The 19,062-nt window shown below is 32.6% G+C and overlaps 3 protein-coding genes across 6 annotated transcripts in view; 1 reads left to right on the top strand and 2 right to left on the bottom strand.

The window, feature by feature from the left end:
* The window catches only part of LOC131935787 (zinc finger protein 883), a 37,311-nt gene continuing 18,249 nt past the window's right edge, over positions 1-19,062 (bottom strand). Inside the window, exons 1-3 of one of the 4 annotated variants that reach the window (XM_059292433.1) lie at positions 10,330-10,390; positions 5,116-5,267; positions 1-4,762 (exon numbers count right to left, since the gene is read on the bottom strand). In XM_059292433.1, the coding sequence (XP_059148416.1) occupies positions 2,894-4,738 (1,845 nt within the window). In that variant the 5' untranslated portion in view covers positions 4,739-4,762; positions 5,116-5,267; positions 10,330-10,390 and the 3' untranslated portion in view covers positions 1-2,893. Of the gene's footprint in view, positions 4,763-5,115; positions 5,268-10,329; positions 10,391-19,062 lie in introns of those variants that run through there. The other 3 variants (XM_059292434.1, XM_059292436.1, XM_059292437.1) reach the window with 3 other exon arrangements.
* LOC131935795 (uncharacterized) lies at positions 11,778-13,134 on the bottom strand. Its single transcript, XM_059292450.1, has 2 exons — positions 12,775-13,134; positions 11,778-12,137 (listed from the first exon to the last, which is right to left on the bottom strand). Exons 1-2 carry the CDS (start codon positions 13,132-13,134, stop codon positions 11,778-11,780), a joined length of 720 nt encoding a protein of 239 aa, XP_059148433.1.
* LOC131935794 (zinc finger protein 100-like) lies at positions 16,427-17,551 on the top strand. Its single transcript, XM_059292449.1, has one exon. It carries the CDS (start codon positions 16,427-16,429, stop codon positions 17,549-17,551), a length of 1,125 nt encoding a protein of 374 aa, XP_059148432.1.

Here is a 19,062-nt window from a genome sequence, read left to right as displayed (position 1 = left end):
AGAACCAATTTATCCTACACAATGAGCAGCACGAAGCCATTGGTCTACCTATACAACATCCACATTGATAACAATAAAGTTAACACACCCCGCTAAGGCCCCAAATAGAGGTAGACACAAAGCAAGTGACTCAACATGACATTGTAAGAAACATCACACACATTAATTTTACAGCAACCTAAAACTCGAGACAAACTAAAATACACTTATTACTGTCTAAGACAACCACAACAAAATTACTTGTGACTGAGCCCAACTTAGTCATCGTGGGGAACTCACAATAACAATACTTTAAAATAAAAAAGTAAAATACACAAACACACTCAAACCAGTTTGGGAAACCATCCTAAACAGAGCGACCTAAACCACGTGGTCTAAAACACGCCAAGGGTTTTAGAAAATACCAAAATACAATTAAAATCTTTCAAAAAAGAAAACACCACAAGTATACCAGACAAGCCGATGCCCACTATCTCTTTTCAGACGAAAAAGAAAGAAAACGAGAATTATCGGCAGTCGCTTTCATACCAATCACACATATACAAATACAATAAAAAACACAAATACCTTCACGCACGAGGTGAGCCCACACAGAAACTGACCTGATCTACATCTCGCCTAGGGTCAAAAGAAAGAAATTATCCAAGCGGTAAGTTTTTACTGACCGCTTCGTGCAGAACGGGAAACCCTGTAGCCGCTGTCAAGTGGACCATTCATGCAGATTCTCACACAATAAAATAATACAAAATAAGACATCCATTTACCCGCTCACACTAACATTAGTAACAAACAAATGTTATCCGACACTGAACTTACCTAACTTGCAGGTACAGGCTTTGGAGCATCACAAGAGAGGAAAATACACCCCAGCATTCAAAACACATTGGCCTCATTGGAATTTACATACATAAACTGTTGTTAGAAAAACAATAATAATAAAATTTGCCACACACTTTAGCCATTTTATTTCTTAAAATTTTCACGTTACAATTTGTAATAATTCACTACTTTAGAATTTAGATTACAAGTCTATTTTTTTAATAGTAAGGAATAAAAAATTAAATAACTAGCCAAAAATAACATTACGTTGAAACTAAGATACCAAAATGTAACAATTGCAGCTCTAGTCTTTCTTTTCTTCAAATTTATAATTTTTATGCTGTTTTTGTAAAAAAAATTAATGTTAATTTATGACATTGAAATGTGTGGTTAATCTTTAAATTGTATAGCCTTATGTGAAGAAAATTATTTTATTATCTTTTCAATCACATAGTATGCAGAGAGGAGTCTGAGATTTGGCATAAAGTTCATATTGACTTGAGGTGTAAAGAAAGATAAAATCTATATATAACATGTTACAAATGCATTTAATTTAATAAAATAAAACATTTAGCAAAAGTAAGGAAGTGACCATAAGCCTTAGCAATGATGAAACAACATGAAAAAAAAAATTGCTGCTTGGCCAGGTGCCATTGTGACTGCTGGTCTGATGTCATTGTACTTGTCTAATGGAGGTCGTATTAACTGTCAACATGATATTCTGTCATGTTGCTGTATGTCTGACTGAGCTGTTTGTGAGTAGTGTAAATGTGTAAAGTTAAGAATGAGAATTGTGTTTCAGTACTTATATTGTAAACATCTAGTAAATGTAAATAATACATCGAAGTTGAACAGCGTGTTTTATTTTAGTTAGCTTCTGTGATTGTTAATGTGCAATTGGTTTGATCAGAATTGGTAAACTTCCTTGTCCCAATGAATGTGCATTGTCAATTTTATATAATCTGAAACAGGCAAATTAACTGTGTGGCCTGAACAAAACAATGCGGGTATAAAAATAAAACCCTGGGTCCCTGAAGTGAAAGCTTACTTCTCCTATCATACATATTTACAAATAACACAAAAAGAAAGCTACATAATGAAAAAATTGTACACATGCAGCTGACAATAAGATGCTATTTCCTTTTACAGTCAGAATACAATTTCTTTTTAGAGTATGTATAATAATTGACGAGGTATACTCTTTGACAAAAGAACCTTTTTATAATATAAATATTTATTAACTATGGCCCACTATTAGAAGTTATGTGCAGAGAAAAATTATAAGAAATTTATTAATAATAATTTGCTAGATATTAATTTTATGTCAAAAATGATTTTAAATTGGTTTTAAGTCATGATGAATTTCTATATAAAGTAAATTTAAAAGAAAATGTTTCCTTACCAACATCACATTCCTCTGTCTTACATATAGAATGAATTTTTTTAGAGTATTTAAATTTGAGAAAATCGTTTGTGTAAAACATCATTTAGACTACAACTTCTAGAAAACCTTTAATGACATATACCACTTTCATATAGCTTGTCTCATAAATGAATTTTTTCATGTGCACTTAATTGAGAATGTTGAAAAAACCATTTATGGCCAAAAAAAGTTTTTTATATGTAGTTAAACTATTCTGAGTAAATCATTTAGGATTAACATCAAATTCATTTGGATTTTTTCCCAAATGAACAAAATTGTCTTAATAAATCACACTTACAAGCAAATTTTATAGGACAAACATCACATTCATCATGTGGCCTTTCATCTGAATGAATCTTTTTTTGTGTTCTTAAATTAGAATATTGAGAAAACATTATATTAAACATCACATTCATGTGGTTAATCTCCTGAATGAACCTTTTTATGTGTTCTTAAATGAGAACTATTTGAAAATCTTTTCAGACAAACATCGCATTCATATGGCTTAGCTCCAGAATGAACAATTTTATGTCGAAAGAGATCCTTCATATCCACAAATTTTTTATGACAAACATCACATTCATGTGACCTTTATAATGAATGAACTTTTTAATGCTGTAATAGATTATTCTTATTTGCAAAGATTTTATGTCAAACATCACAATTATACACCTTTTCTCCTGAATGAATCTTTTTATGTTTACCTAAGTTAGAACTTTGAGAAAACCTTTTATGACAAACATCACATTCATATGGCCTTACTCCTGAATGAATCTGTTTATGTTGATTTAAGTTAGAACTTCGAGTAAACCTTTTATGACAAACATCACATTCATAATCATATGGCTTATATCCAGAATGAACATTTTTATGCATTTTTAAACCATAATTTCTAGAAAACCTTTTATGACAAACATCACATTCATGTGGCTTATCTCCAGAATGAACATTTTTATGTATTTTTAAAACAGAATTTCTAGAAAACCTTTTATGACAAACATCACATTCATGTGGTTTATCTCCTGAATGAACTTTTTTGTGTTCTCTTAAATCATAACTATAATAAAATCTTTTCAGACAAACATCACATTCATATGGTTTATCTCCAGAATGAACATTTTTATGTTGTAATAGCACATTCTTATTTGCAAAGTTTTTATGACAAACATCACATTCATGTAACCTATTTCCTGAATGAATCTTTTTATGTTTACCTAAGATAGATCTTCTAGAAAACCTTTTATGACAAACATCACATTCATGGGGTTTATCTCCTGAATGAATCTTTTTATGTGCTCTTAACTGAGAAGCAGAAAATCTTTTATGACAAACATCACATTCATGTGGCCTTTCTCCTGAATGAACCATTTTATGTTCTCTTAAATGAGAACCTTGAGAAAACCTTTTATGACAAACATCACATTCATGGGGATTATCTCCTGAATGAACCAATTTATGTTCTCTTAAAGTAGAACTTCTAGAAAACCTTTTATGGCAAACATCACATTCATGTGGTTTATCTCCTGAATGAATAATTCTATGTTGCAATAGATATTTCTCCTCCACAAAGGTTTTATGACAAACAACACATTCATGTGGCCTTTCTCCTGAATGAATCTTTTTATGTTTACCTAAGTTAGATCTTCTAGTAAACCTTTTATGACAAATATCACATTCATACGGCTTAACTCCAGAATGAACATATTTGTGATAACTTAAACCAGAACTATGAGAAAACCTTTTATGACAAACATCATAGTCATATGGCTTATCTTCAGAATGAACATTGTTATGCACATTACTTTCAGAACTTTGAGAAAATGTTTGATTATAATAAACAATTTTATTTCCGTTGTCCCTAGACAAATGTAGATTATCTTTAAGTCCATTTTCTTGTTTATCCTCAAAAAATAAAAATTCTGTTGTGAAATCTTGTTTTAAATTTTCAGTAGGTGATAATTCTGGTTTTAAATTTTCAGATGTTGAAAATACTGCTGCTGCAGCTGGTTTCTTATTAATTTTTTCAATTGAAAATGTATTATCAGGTTTAACATCTTGATAAGTTTTAAATGACATGTTAGGTTTTATATCCTGAAAATTAAAAAATGATAATTCTGGTTTTATTTTTATGTCATTAGAAGAAGAAAATTCTGAATTAATATCAGGTTTAACATCTTGAGAAGTTTTAAATGACATGTTAGGTTTTATATCCTGGAAATTAATCAATGTCAATAATTCTGTTTTGATGCCAGCAGAAGAAGAAAAGTCTGGTGTAACATCAGGTTTAACATCTTGAGTGGTTTTAAATGTCATGTCAGGTTTTATATTCTGAGAATTATAAAATGACAATACTTCTGTTTTGATGCCAGCAGAAGATGAAAATATGGCCGATAGATCTGGTTTCAAATCTTCAGAAGATGAAAATTCTGTTAATTCATTTGACTGTATATCTACAGTAGATGAAACTGCAGCTAACACATCTGTTTCCACCTCCATGCTGGACAGCTTCTTAGATATGAACTGATGATTAAAAAATGTAAATGATAAACTGGTGATTAAATAACCAAAACAACATATTACTAATAACATGGCAAAATTTGTAACACATGCCTGACTTTTGTCAGTCTGATTACTAATGATTACTCAGTCAGATGTAATTTAAAAATAGACAACTAGTAATGCAAAGTAATCAGGACTGCAGATTAATATCTGAAGCTACCAGTTTCTTAAAAATTATTGTTAAAAATAGAAATACTAAGATATTAATAAAAAAAATCAAAACTTGATTTGCTTTTGTTAGTTTTAAATGTAAGTAATAAGTGCTTAATCTTATCCAAATATGTAATAAAAGTGTTAAAATTAATTTTAATTACAGTTCTAAACTGTCATAAACAGCTTAATAAACACTTGATTTCTTTAGACAGCTTGGCACTAATTTGCACTTTTTGTAGTTTAGTGACAATATTTGTACACAATAGGACTTGTAAGTACTTGTTCTCTCTCACTTAAATTCAAGTCCTGTTAGCTGGGGAGAGATAAAAAAATTTGAACTAAATCAATTGTTGTGAACAGGATTTATATTGATAACAAAAAAAACATGGCAGTTTCAAGATTTAAAAATCATCAACAGCTTCCTTAATGCAACAATTGTAAAAACTTTCAATTTCAATGCTATTTAATTCGTATGGCTGGGAACTAATATATGTGCATGCATAAAAGTTTTGTGTATATGGATTTATTAATTTGTTTACAGGTAGTGCAAGGAAGGCTAGGGGATGATACTGTTACTCTACTAAACTGGCTTAGCTATTTTAAACTACGGAATGAACATAGCACCAATGGTGTCCTCTTCCAGTTTTAGAATATAAAGAAATGAACTTTTTCATTCAAATTTGACTTAGATCTAGATTTTATAAATTTAATTAGCAAGACCTACACTATGAAATGTATACAATTTTCTTGGTCAAACTAATGGAGAGGTTGCACACACATGACTAAAACCACATGATGTTTACATCCGCCGCCATGTTGATGCCCTAGCCTAGCACTGGACTTCTCTATGTATTTTATATTGCTAGTCCCTAAGTTTATTTTAAAAACTAGCCTCCCACAGAACAGTAACAATATTTGAAGGAACTTAAATTATTCAGGAACCTATTTTTTTTATTTTTGTCCAGCTGATAGACAATATGAATATAATAAATAACTGCCAAAATGTGAACATCTATCGGAATCTATCCAATCAAAAGTGAAAGCCACAACCCCAGAGAGTCAGCCTCAAGAATACCCAAGATTCTAGAAAGTTCAACCTCACAACAATTGTTGTGGTCTTGGATGCACACTATTAAGTATGAATAGGTCTATTAGTCATTCATGTCAACTATATTGAAAAAAAAATGAAAAATTACTATACAGGCATATATTAAAACAAAACAAAATAACCGTATTAAACAACAAAATCAACACAACAGACATGTGAATAGACAATTTTTCAAGGGAAACTACTCTATTATTGTTTTTGAAACATGGCAACTGCTTGTATTTACTCATTGTTGTCTCGAACGGGGTAGTTTACAAGTTTATTCCAGGATATTTTTGGCTGGTTTGGTCATAGATTGTGATTTGTTATATTATGTAAAATATGTCATAAATGATGATAAATATGGACAAATGAAAGAAATATTCATTAGTTACCGCCATCGCACATTACTAGCTAGTAGCTACTTTGGAAATTATGATGCTTAACTAAGGTTTTACCGAGAAGAGTTATGATGACTATTATTTAGCGATACTCACTAATTTTAAATTTCGTTATTTTTCGATTTAAACATTACCAATGAAAACTAGAGATCAATCTCTAATCAATCAAATACTTAATTTGTTGATAATAAACTCATTTGGAGCTTAATTACTGATTTTTATTAATTGGCCACTCCCAGCATTGCAAGCCAAAAAATCCGTGACAACCATTTTCCTATCTAAAGAGAAGAACTCTGCAGGGTGGACCTTGCAGCTGATTTGATTCTAACAGAATATGCACAGTACATTTGATTTTATTACCACATTTCTATTCATATGGACACTGTCTTCGTCAGAATAAAAATCACAAGATGGAATTACATCTAGATCTATATTTAAAAAAAAATATTTGATTTCCTTTTTTTTTAATGGAAGGATGTTAAAAAAGGAAAACTAAACCCAGATTAATGTATTTGACGACAAATATGCGTCAATTAAATATGTTTAAGAATATAGAATAGATCTAAACTTTTGAAAGATATTCTATCCCATGCATGTTTCATCAACTAGTGTAAGTGCTTTAGCAATGCTTAATCAGGGCAATTTATAAAATTCTAGCGATGTCATTGTAAAATGAATCTAACTCTCCTCTCTCACTGGACTTGGGACAGGTGTGTTATTCACAAAGTTTCGCCGATGCTCAGTTTAAAATATTGTTAAGATTTGTAAGTATTTGATTTATTTTTATTAAAATCTGCAATAGCATTAAAATTGATAAAGTTAGCGAGAAATGCATTCTAAACAGCATCACGGGCAGTGTGCGTGGCGGACATCTCGCTCGCGTAGTTTTGTCAACCAGAAAAGTTAGCCTATCAAATACAATTAATCAGGCCTATAAAATAAAAAGAGGCCAATCGCATTAAAATGATCGCACGTGAGCAAAGATATATGCAAATTACAAACATCGCCAGCCCGCCTGCGTTCTTTCGTCAACCAGCGAGAGAAAACCCACAGCACAGTGTGAGCATGCGCTAAATCTAGTCCAAGTACTTTGTTATCCCAAGTTATAATTAGTACTGTAGGTCTAGATTAATATAAAGTTCACATTAAATGTATTTAATTAAGATGTGTGTCTATTTGATTTTTCAAATGTCAGCGCATAAAAATTGATTACCCGAGAGCGAGAATTATGCCTATGCATTCCAAACATCGACACAGACCAAGTGTGACACACGACTCGCTCGCGCTGGTTTGTCAGCGAGAGAGGCATCGCCCGCCACAGCGCGGGCACAGCACACACATGTCCTAGTCCATGCGTACTTTGTTTACTAAGTACTAATTAGTAATGTAAACTTAGACCCAACGCTAAAATCATTTAATTTATCTATCAGGCCACTAAAATCGTAATAATATTAACATTATTAAGCCTAATAAATGTATCAACGAAGACCAGTGAAAATAATATTATAATAATTAGCCTAATTGAAATTTATGTAACCAATAAGAATTAAGACAAATTCATTAAGCTATAACAAATTTGAAAACAAATAATTAGGCCTAAGTAAGCACACAAAGACCAACGCTCACTACTAGATCTAGATCTAATTCCAGGGACCAAAAAAAAAAAAAAAAAAACAACAGATCGTTGTGGTTTAAGGGTTTTTAGAGTCATAGTATAATCCAAAAGCCAGGTGAAATATCCATAATTAGGCTTAATGAGTCTAATTACGCTAGCAAAATAAGCTGAAAAAGAGTGTCAAGTGAAAAGAAAACACAATTATATAAGCAGCGAGGGGATGTACAGCTTCCGTAACAATAGCGATGACGTCACAATAAAAAATTACATGCTTTCAGTGACCTTTTTAGGAAGCCGATTTCTTAAAATCGGCACATAATAATTGCATTTTTTTTTCACGAAACGATCAATCTAATAATACCCTACCTAACAGTTCCATTTAGACACCTTACAATCCTTTATTTAAAGTTTTTAAACAACTCAAACTATACCCATGTTTACGTTTGACCTCCATGGTCGGAAGCAATTAAAAAAAAAAATTCTGCCAAAAATAGCTTTGTCATCTTCAGATAGCTTAAAATACGCGAAAAAAACGCCATTTTTTCGCGTGATAATTATTTTTAAACTTAAACTAATAAACTGTTAAGGTGGTCTCTCGAACAAAGCAGAAAAAATTGCCCAATCGCAGGCCAAGGTGACGTAGCCATGTTCTGGTTAGCAACCAAGGACGCTTTCAAGTTACTGAGACTCGCTACTATTATTGATTAATATTATTATTATAAGATCTCATCCAACTTTCTCAGCCATCGGCATAATTTTACCCCACTAAGTCAGTACTACTACCACCAGAGGCGTATCCAGGTTTTCGGTGTAGGGGGAGCGGAAATAGCAAAAAAGGCGCCAAATTTGTAATATCTTCAATATAAGTATATATATATATATATATATATATATATATATATATATATATATATATATATATATATATATATATATATATATATATATATATATGTATATATATATATATGTATATATATATATATATATATATATATATATATATATATATATATATATATATATATATATATATATATATATATATATTAGCTGTATGATATTTCTTCGATATGATGTAAAATAAATTTAAATTAGCACTCTGAAGAAATAAATAAAAGCAATGTAGGCCGATGAAACAAAAAAAAAATGGTTTCATACTAAACAAATATATATATATATATATATATATATATATATATATATATATATATATATATATATATATATATATATATATATATATATATATATAATCACACTAGAACCAAAAACAATAAACGGCATAATCTGTTTTGTAATCCTTTTAAAAAAATGCATAATGATTCCTGGGACATCTATTAAGACTAGCGAAAAGGGGAAATAATCAATATCTTAATATAAATATGTATATGTCTACATATTTTATTATAAATATCAAAACAAATCAATAACTACTTAAGAATCTAATAAAGTAGTTTAACACTATTCGTTTTTACAAAAATATTTTATCTACAATCAGAATTAAATATATTGTCATCATAAATGCTAAACTTTTACAGCATAATGAAAGTTTTTAAAATCAGAGTTGGTATAAAACCCAGCTTTTAAAAATAGCAGTAAAAGATTCGGAATATTAGCCTACATATAACTAAAATATCTGTCTTACATTTCAGATCATGCGCTTTTTTATTAGTTACTGACTTTTAGTGTTGTTTAAAGATAAGTTTTTGACATAATGAGAAGGTATGGGTTAGATCACTGTATTGCTCACACACCTTTTACTGGTAGTTGCAAGAACAATATTCACAGAGATTTATGTTTCAAATGTGCCGACCAAAGATAATTTTTTAACAAATATCAATGTTTAAAACTTTGAGTTGCAAAAGTTTCCAAAAAGGCGCCACTTTGCTAAAAATGGCCAGAGGGGGAGCGGCCGCTCCCCCTGCTCCCCCCCTGCGTACGCTACTGACTACCACATTAACTACACTACTTATACTACACTGAGTCACACTCCATTGATAATCCGGTTTTTAAATACTTAAATGTAAGCTCGAAAAACGTTTTTTTTTACTCTGGGGAAGTGTTTTATTAAGCAAAGCCCATCCCACCTTTTCCGGAATCGGCGTTTAGATTATTATAAAATGGCGTCCTTGGAGATTTAATATGGTCGTCTGTACGGGCAATGGTTTGTTTCGACTGTTGATTTATTATATAATTCTATTTTTATATCGTAGTGAAGATGTTAGGCTTTAGTATTATGTACAAATAAAAAAGTCAATAATACACGCACCTGCTTTAGTTTATTTTGACTTCAAGCACAAGAATGACTTTCCCTCGTCGGCCTCGTGAAAGACAAAGAAAGAAATCAGGTAAAGCTAGCATTATTAAAATGTTAATTATTCGCCCCGTAAATACATGGGCAGTTTCGATACAAATCTATCCAACTACGATACGATCCTTATTTATAAGTATCATGTACTTCATGAGAAAGAAATGATTCGATATTTTATATCCGCCCAAAACACGGTGGCCTGCGAAACCGCGAGAACGAGAATTCACGAATCGAAAAGCCTAGTATATTAGTATAAAGTAGATCTAGATCTAATAAAGTACAAATGTTTGTAAAAAAAAAGTTTGATCTTTCAGCATAATCTGAAATGACCAGAAATGAGTCTCAATCTCTGCTTAACTACTTAACTAACTACTAGATCTAGATTCTAACTACTTTATTAGTATTAGTAGGCTACTACTAGATCTAGTACTTCGGGGGCCAGAGTTTCTTTTTAGGTATATCATTGGGGTGGCATTTTTTTAAAGCCACCTACAACAAACATTTTTTTCCGTGGACAAAAATATCTCCGAGGGCCGGATGAGAGGACCTCACGGGCCGCATCCGGCTCGCGGGCCGTAGTTTGGATACCCCTGATCTAGATACTCGTCATTAGATACTAGATAGGCCAGCTATTTAATATTTAAAAAAATATTTATTATATTTATTTACAAACTTACTAGACTACTACTAGATCTAGGCCTACTAAATAATACTACATGACACATGAAGTATTTTGTTAGAATATTTTATTAGGTAAAACCTTAGTTTAGCGTCGGTTATTATTCCGGAATGGTATAGCAGTAAAAAAAAACAGTAAAACAATGGCAAAATCTGTCACACAGTTCCGGAAGCACTGTAAACCATACTTTATTTGGCGTCATCTTTTACTTTTAATACAGATCGTTTAAAATTTGGATAGATTTATTTTAATTGCGTGTTAAATACTACTTTATTTTGAATAACTAGTTATTTTTAAGTGTTTCAGCTAAATATTTCTGCTACTAAACATTGTTTAACAGGATTTGTACGCAGTCTGCAGAGGCGTATCCAGGTTTTCAGTGTAGGGGGAGCGAAAAATAGCAAAAAAGGCGCCGAATTTGTAATATGTTCTATATACGTATATATATATATATATATATATATATATATATATATATATATATATATATATATATAATATAGGGCGTAGTCTGTTTTTGTCGTCCTCGTACAATTCACTTTATAATAGCATTATGTCTTCTAAAAATTGGAATGCATAAGACACGTAAATGAAGATATTTTTATTGCTTAATCAGTTGTACAAAACGGTATTCGTTTTAAATTAAAAAAGAAACAACAATAATTTAGTTAGGCCTATATTTGATAGCAATTTTGTTTTATCCTGTACTCTAGGACTTCTGTTAGAACTACAACATCCTTTTTCGTCGAGGTTTCATTTTAGCAAAATGATCAATTACGTCTTTTAAATCAACATCAGAAGCTAATTGTCGTTCAATTGTAATCAGGGCTAAGCTGGACAACCTGTCTTCGTTCATAGTAGAACGGATGTATGTTTTCAGGAGTTTAAGACGGCTGAAGGATCTTTCTACTCCGGCACTGCTTATTGGTAAAGTCAGAAATATACGATACAAAGTGGCCAGGTTTGGATACATGGAACACAAGTCATTAGCTATCATGAATTTCAGAATGCTGTTTACTGTCACCGCTATTTCTAGAGGTTCTTTTTCAGTTGAAACTCCCTTGTTTACACTGCTTACACTAAAAACCTCTTGGTAAAATGTTCTAAATCAGGGGTCTCCAAACTACGGCCCGCGGGCCGGATGCGGCCCGCGAGGTCCTCTCATCCGGCCCTCGGAGATCTTTTTGTCCGCGAAAAAAAAAAGTTTGTTGGAGGTGGCTGAGGTAAAATTAAAAATAAATTGAAAATGTAGCATTGGGTGCAAATAACATTGAAGCAAATGTGGCCAGTTGCTCAGCAAATGACCTCCTTAAAGACAAGTTCAATTTTATGGGCGGGTGGGTTTTATAAGTATTTTGCCCAAGGAAGACTTTTCAAATATTAAAACTTTTGCCCAACATACAAACTTTATCAAGAATGAAGTAGGCCTACGTGAAAAAAAATGTGAGAACAAACTTGGACCTCGAGTGTGTTGTCGGTCCCCGAAAGTGTTTCTTTCAGACTTTTTTCTCGGGTGGGGGGACACTTGAAATTTGCATATATATATATATATATATATATATATATATATATATATATATATATATATATATATATATATATATATATATATATATATATAAATTCTGGCCCCCGAACGTATATTTGATAGTTAATCCGGCCCTCGGGCTGAAAAGTTTGGAGACCCCTGTAAATGATACGAATTCCTGCACTATTTCAGTTACACTGTCAACAACATCCGAGTACGTCACTGCTAATTGCTCCAACTGTATTAAACTGTCATCTAATGCTAAATGTTTTGGGTCTAAGCAACAAAACTTGGAAGACACATCTTTAAAATTTTGAAACCTTGTGTTTGTACTAGTTATGACAGAGTCAAGTGACACTAAATAAGTTTGAACAATGAATTTTTTCCTAGAGTCAGATATCTGAGTATCCTCTGCTCGTTCGTCATGGAATATTTTCCGTTTGTATAGCCTGTGTTGCTTATACTCCGTACGGATATCACATTTCTCAGCGAGCTCAGTGGCTTCGTTCTCAATCTGCTCAAATTCTGATTCAAATTCATTTCTCCAGCTACTCATCTCATTTTAAAAAATCTGAATTAATCGAAAGGCTGTTAACATATCAATGCTACTCTTCTGTAAATAAATGGATACGTTAAAAGCCTTATGCAGAATTCTTTTCCAAAACATTAAAACAACTAAAAACTCAAAGGTCTCTATTGTAACAAGAATTCCCTTTCCTTCGGCAAACTGTTTAGAAGTAGAGTTTTTAACTTCACCGTCAACTATTCTTCGCAATGCAAGAACAAGTGCTGGTAAATTCTGCAATATAGAATCTACTGCTGTCTTTCTAGAAGCCCATCTTGTATCATTAAGTCGTTTCAGTGTTAATGAAAATGCTTCTATGTTGTTGCGTTGCTCCTCTTGCAATATAGAAAGACGAGGTAGATTTCCGGTAAAAAATGTATATATGCTTTCCAAAAAACAGCTGTGTTTGAATATTAGATGAAACAGCATCTATGAGAATTAAATTTAAATTATGAGCACAGCAGTGTGTGAAGAGTGCATGTGGAGCTATTTCTCTAACTCGTTTTTGTACGCCCGATATTTCACCAGACATGGTGTTTGCTCCATCGTAGGACTGACCATAGCACATGGTCATTGACAGCCCTAAGTCTGTGACTGCTGTAAGAAGCGTTTTAAAAAAAAACCTCTGCACTAGCTTCAGGAAGCTCACAAAGTTGGATAAATCTTTCGATGGCGTCTCCATGTTCAGTAACATATCTGATTGACAAAGAAAATTGATCCATTCTACTAATGTCGATAGTCGAATCTACAATCACAGCGAAATACCTAGCTATCTTAATTTCACCTACTATCTTCTTTAAAATTTGGGCTGATATAGACTTAATTAAGTCGTTTTGCATACCCGGACTTAAGTATGTTGCATTTCTGTCACCGAAAAGTAAATGTTGTTTTAGCAAATCATCTTTCTTAGAAATGAGTTTAATAAGTTCCAAAAAGTTGCCTTCATTTAATGTAGCTTCTCCTAAACCTTGGGATTCACGATGGCCCCTAAACGCCAATCCCTGTTTTCCCAAATAGAGAACTGCATCTATAATACTTTCCAGTATTATTCTGTTTTTTTCTCTTTCCTTCTTTTCTGATGTTAAAATGTCACATATTATGGTTCTGTCTTTGTAAAGTCGGAACTTTGTAATTAAAAGTTCTCTCTCTCTCTCTCTGCAATCTTGTGACTTTCAGAGTTTTCATGTTTGTTAATTTTGTCGGGACCTTTTGCAAAGTTCATACAACCCAGTTTTGGATCGCCCCAAGTGTCTGACTTGTGTTTAAAAGCCAACAAGCAAAACAAATCATATTATTTGCCTTGGGTGAATATACTAGCCAGTGTCGTATTATTTCACGACCACATTTCGTATGGTTTTTTTTCTTGTACCAACTGGCACTAAAGTGCCGACCAGTTAAATTTTTGGGAAAATCTTTATAAGTATCTTTGAGGCCTGGTTGACAAGGACCAAACTCAAGTAATGCACGTACCAGATCCGGTGTTAAGGTGTTTCACAAAACAAAAAAGGATCTGTAGGATATTCCAGATTTATATCGATTATAGCTTTAAGTTTGACTGGCATTGTACTGTCAATATCCTCTTCTAAACGGGTGTCTTCTAAAATGTCTATAGACATTACCTTATTGTCTTGAGTCTCGACGACTTGATTCTGCATATTAGATGATGTTGTTGCTTGTACATTTTGTACTTGGGTATCTTGAGACACATCAACCTCTGGTTGTATTGTTGTAGCAGTTAAAGGCATACAGCTTGAAAAATATGTATCCAGTTTGACACATTTGGATGACGATTGTTGGCGATCTGAAATTTCTTTCAATCTCTTCCTCTCCCACCCCGAATATTTATTCTTTTCTGATTTCCTTTCCATTTATAACCTTTTAACTAACGAATTCTAAGCGCAACTGTTGTCTTATTCGCAATATAGTTAGTATGATACACCAAATAATTTAAATGGTGCGATTACTTTTTGATAATTACTAACTATTGGAAACAAGTTCAAACGATACATCAGCTGAGCGGATAATTAACAGTGCTATCAGGGTTAGTTTAAGTTGAGTTGTTTTTTAAATACAAAATATAGCCTTATTCAAATTTAATATAGATCTAGATCTAGTAAACTAAAATAATAGTTAATTTAAATTTGATACTGTTTAATATAATTTGTAATCGTAATCAAACTGTAAGAATACTACTACTTCATCGTGATGACGTTGTTGAACTTTCCCCACCGCTACGCAGTTTGCCCATAAGTAAATTTAAATAGAGGTGTCACTGTAGTTGTATTTGTTTCTGTATTGTAATTTTTTATAAATCAATCACACGATTCAAACAGTATATATAAAGTAATTATGTGTGAAGTTTTATGTACAACATTTTCTAATTCAATTATTCGTAAACAAATACATTATACCGTGGATTTAAACTTAACTCCCCTCTTGTCAAGTGGTACCACCCGTAGATGTTTTTTAAACATTGCATTGCATCATAATGGTTATTTTTAGAATGGCAAACTGATGCAGCTGTTAATACGTGTTGTAAACGTAGACAGTACTAGACTAGTACAATAATGCTTAATTGCTGCATGAAAAGTAATCTTGTGATTTACATAGATGTGCCGACCAAAAATATTTTTTTAACAAATATCATTGTTTAAAACTTTGAGTTTAAAAAGTTTCCAAAAAGGCGCCACTTTGCTGAAAATGGCCAGAGGGGGAGCGGCCGCTCCCCGTGCTCCCCCCCCCCCCCCCTGCGTACGCCTCTGGCAGTCAGGAAAAAGTCTTGAATTTAGAAAAGTGAATTTCATCAGACTTAAATAGTCTTGACGGGTCTACACTGTGGAATAATGTTTTTCGCTGGGTATCTCAGAAGAAACCCGATTTCTCAGTTACTACGTCATTGGGGGAGGGGGGAGTGTAAGACCTGTCTTTTTGTTGTTGTTGTTGTTGCGTGACTGACCGTGAAAATGTTTAGGGCTAGACTAATCCGCTCCTCCTAGTAACTAAGGTCACTGATGATAATCACTTTCAGCTCTAAATGTTTGATCAAGTGAATACATCATATTAATTTAATAACTCTAGCATTATAGAACAAAAGAAAATGAGAGAGCAAGTAGGTCACTGTGACATCTGTTCAAGAACATTTTCATCTTTTAAAAGATTACGAAGACATTGGATTAAAAAGCACACAGAAGTGCAAGCTATAAGCTGTTGTTTTTGTGATTTTATAGTTAAAGAGGAGCCGTTGTTTGCTAAACATAAAAAAGAATTTCATCCAAACGATCGGATGGCGTGTGAGTTCTGTGCTTATACCACCAGGAAATGGAGTAAGCTGAAAAAACATCACACGATAGTTCATATGGCTTTGTATAAAGAAAACATTGCTACTGGTTTAAAAAATGACAATTTCAGAGAGGAAACGATGACATCTTCATGTAAATACCCATCAGATCACAGATCAACCTCTCCAAATTGTGGAAACGTTAATGTCCAATGCTCAATATTGAAGGAGAAAAAAAATTTATCATCAACTAATGAAATGACAGCTGAGCTTTACCACAATAAATTCAAAACATGTGACAAGTTACAGATACATCATGAAAATAAAACAGCTGCACCTCAAAAGTTACAAAATTTAACTGGGCAAAAATGTGAATGTGCTCTGGAGAATTGTACAACTTGTCAACTATACCATAATGATAAACAGAGAGGCAGTGATCCTCCAACTGAGATTTCTGTGTGTGACATTTGCCAAAAAAGTTTTAAATCCTTATCTCATTTGGCTTCTCATAAAATTGTACACACTCGAATGAAATGTTACATATGTTGCCACTGTGATAAAAGTTTTAACATTGGAGAAGAATATGATCTACACTTAGCAACACATTTTAGGTATAAGCCATTTAAGTGTGAAATTTGTGAAAAATGTTATGCAGATAAACAATACCTAAAAGCTCACATTAGATTGCATAATGGAGAATCAATTCACAAATGTGAGAAATGCAGTTACACTACGCCTCATCTGTCTCGGCTAAAACAACATCAAAAGATTCATCTAAACCTTCAACTAGTTGATGGTTTTGAAAATGTACAAACTTGTGATATTTGCCAAAAAAGATTTGTTTCTTTAGCTCACCTGTTGTCCCATCAACTGATACATACACCTTTGCAGCTTTACATATGTAGTCATTGTGACAGAGGCTTTAACTTACCAGATGAATATGACCTGCACCTTGTAAAGAGACATTTCAGGTACAGACCTTTCAGATGTTCATTGTGTGAGAAATCTTTTAGCAGGAAAAAAAATTTAACAATTCATTACGAATTACGATTACGAACATACACTCTAGGGATTTACTGTATAAGTGTCCCAATTGTGAATACACAACAAATGATAGAAGCCATTTCTTAAACCATAGGAGAGTTCACATGAACAGTAAGCCTGTGTGTATGTATCATGTAGTGAGATGCGAGGCTGGGTGTGTTGACGTGTATACTGTTGTACGGACTGAACGAGGGTAGAAGGGAAGCGACTGGTCGGGTGACAGTGGCTGTGTTGTGAGCGAGAGAAAGGTGGTGTGTAGGAATGAATGCGGGGGGGGGGGGGGGCAGTTGAAAGTTGGACTGTAAGCAAAAATGGTTGATGTGGGACTAAGTGGCGCGTTTAAAAAGAAATAAAGGATACTGTGATACCTAGCCTCAATCGTGTTGGTTGTGTATTCGTTGAGATCCTGACACCCTCACAATAATGACGTTGTGTGTAGAAACTGGTTGCTGTGTATTGTGTGTGTGAGTTAATCTTAGTCTTGGTGAAAGGGTTATATGACCAGTGTGACTCAGTCAGTAGCGTGAATTGTGAGACATCCATGTGGATGACGATTATAGGCAGAATGTGTATAATAAATATCAGAAGAAAAACATATTTTCATCTTGTCAATAAATTGTCACCTGTGTCGTCTAGGCATGTAATGGTATAATGACTGTTTATAATTCTGTTTATACCCAATCACAGTTAGATGAGGGGGGGGGGTTGTAAAATGTTTAATCTGCTCAAGTTACAGCTATTTCCAACAGTGGGCTTGTGTCTCTTTCAATGCCATCATACTGCAAAGTATTTTTTTAACTTTTAAAAGTTTTTTATATCTGCTTGTCATATATCAAGAAATGTATTGTGTTATTTATTGGAAGCCTGTGTTATCTTCTTTCTATTTGAAGCTTATCTGAAGTTTTGGTAACTGTATTGTCATATATAACTAGTAATTTGATTTATGTAAACACCTTTGATGTTAGAAATATTTCTGGAAATTTTTTAAATTAAACAATGTAATAAAGCAGAAATGGACTTCAAATAGCAACACTTTTATTTTTGTTATCTGTTGTAGCATAATCTCTAGTAGTTACAGTTTAGGCTTTTATGTTCTTTTCTTTATTATGTGATAAAGCTTTTCTATTCCTTATGATAACCATTGAAATTTATTAGACAAATAAGGAAATAAACTTGTTAATTAACAGTTCTTATGAAATATCTGCAGTTATGTAACACTTCATTGATATCTGTTCAGGTGACACACTAGAATTTATTCAAACCCATAACCAGATAAATGGTGTTGAAAATTTCACACTTGATTCTTTATGTCGTCTCATCAACCTGTGCAACTTTATATGTAGTTATTGTAACAGAGATTTTAATTTAGCTGATGATTATATTTAATACACTTAGCATAAACATGTTAATAGCAAAAAACTTTAAAATATACATAATGTAAAAAATGTTCTACTTGGAAAGATAAACTAAGACTTCACACAAGCACACACACACCAGGAATATACTTATAATACGTGATGAAAATGTGAATACACAATTTAAAAAATCTACATTCTATGTCCACCAGCAAATCCACAAGAACACATAGCCTCACACAT

Source organism: Physella acuta, unplaced genomic scaffold, assembly GCF_028476545.2.
Source record: "Physella acuta isolate Inbredline_101_S28 unplaced genomic scaffold, ASM2847654v3 ptg000160l, whole genome shotgun sequence".
Taxonomy (NCBI): domain Eukaryota; kingdom Metazoa; phylum Mollusca; class Gastropoda; family Physidae; genus Physella; species Physella acuta.
The sequence above is the reverse complement of the archived record's forward strand: the minus strand, read 5'-3'. Positions and strand labels throughout refer to the sequence as shown.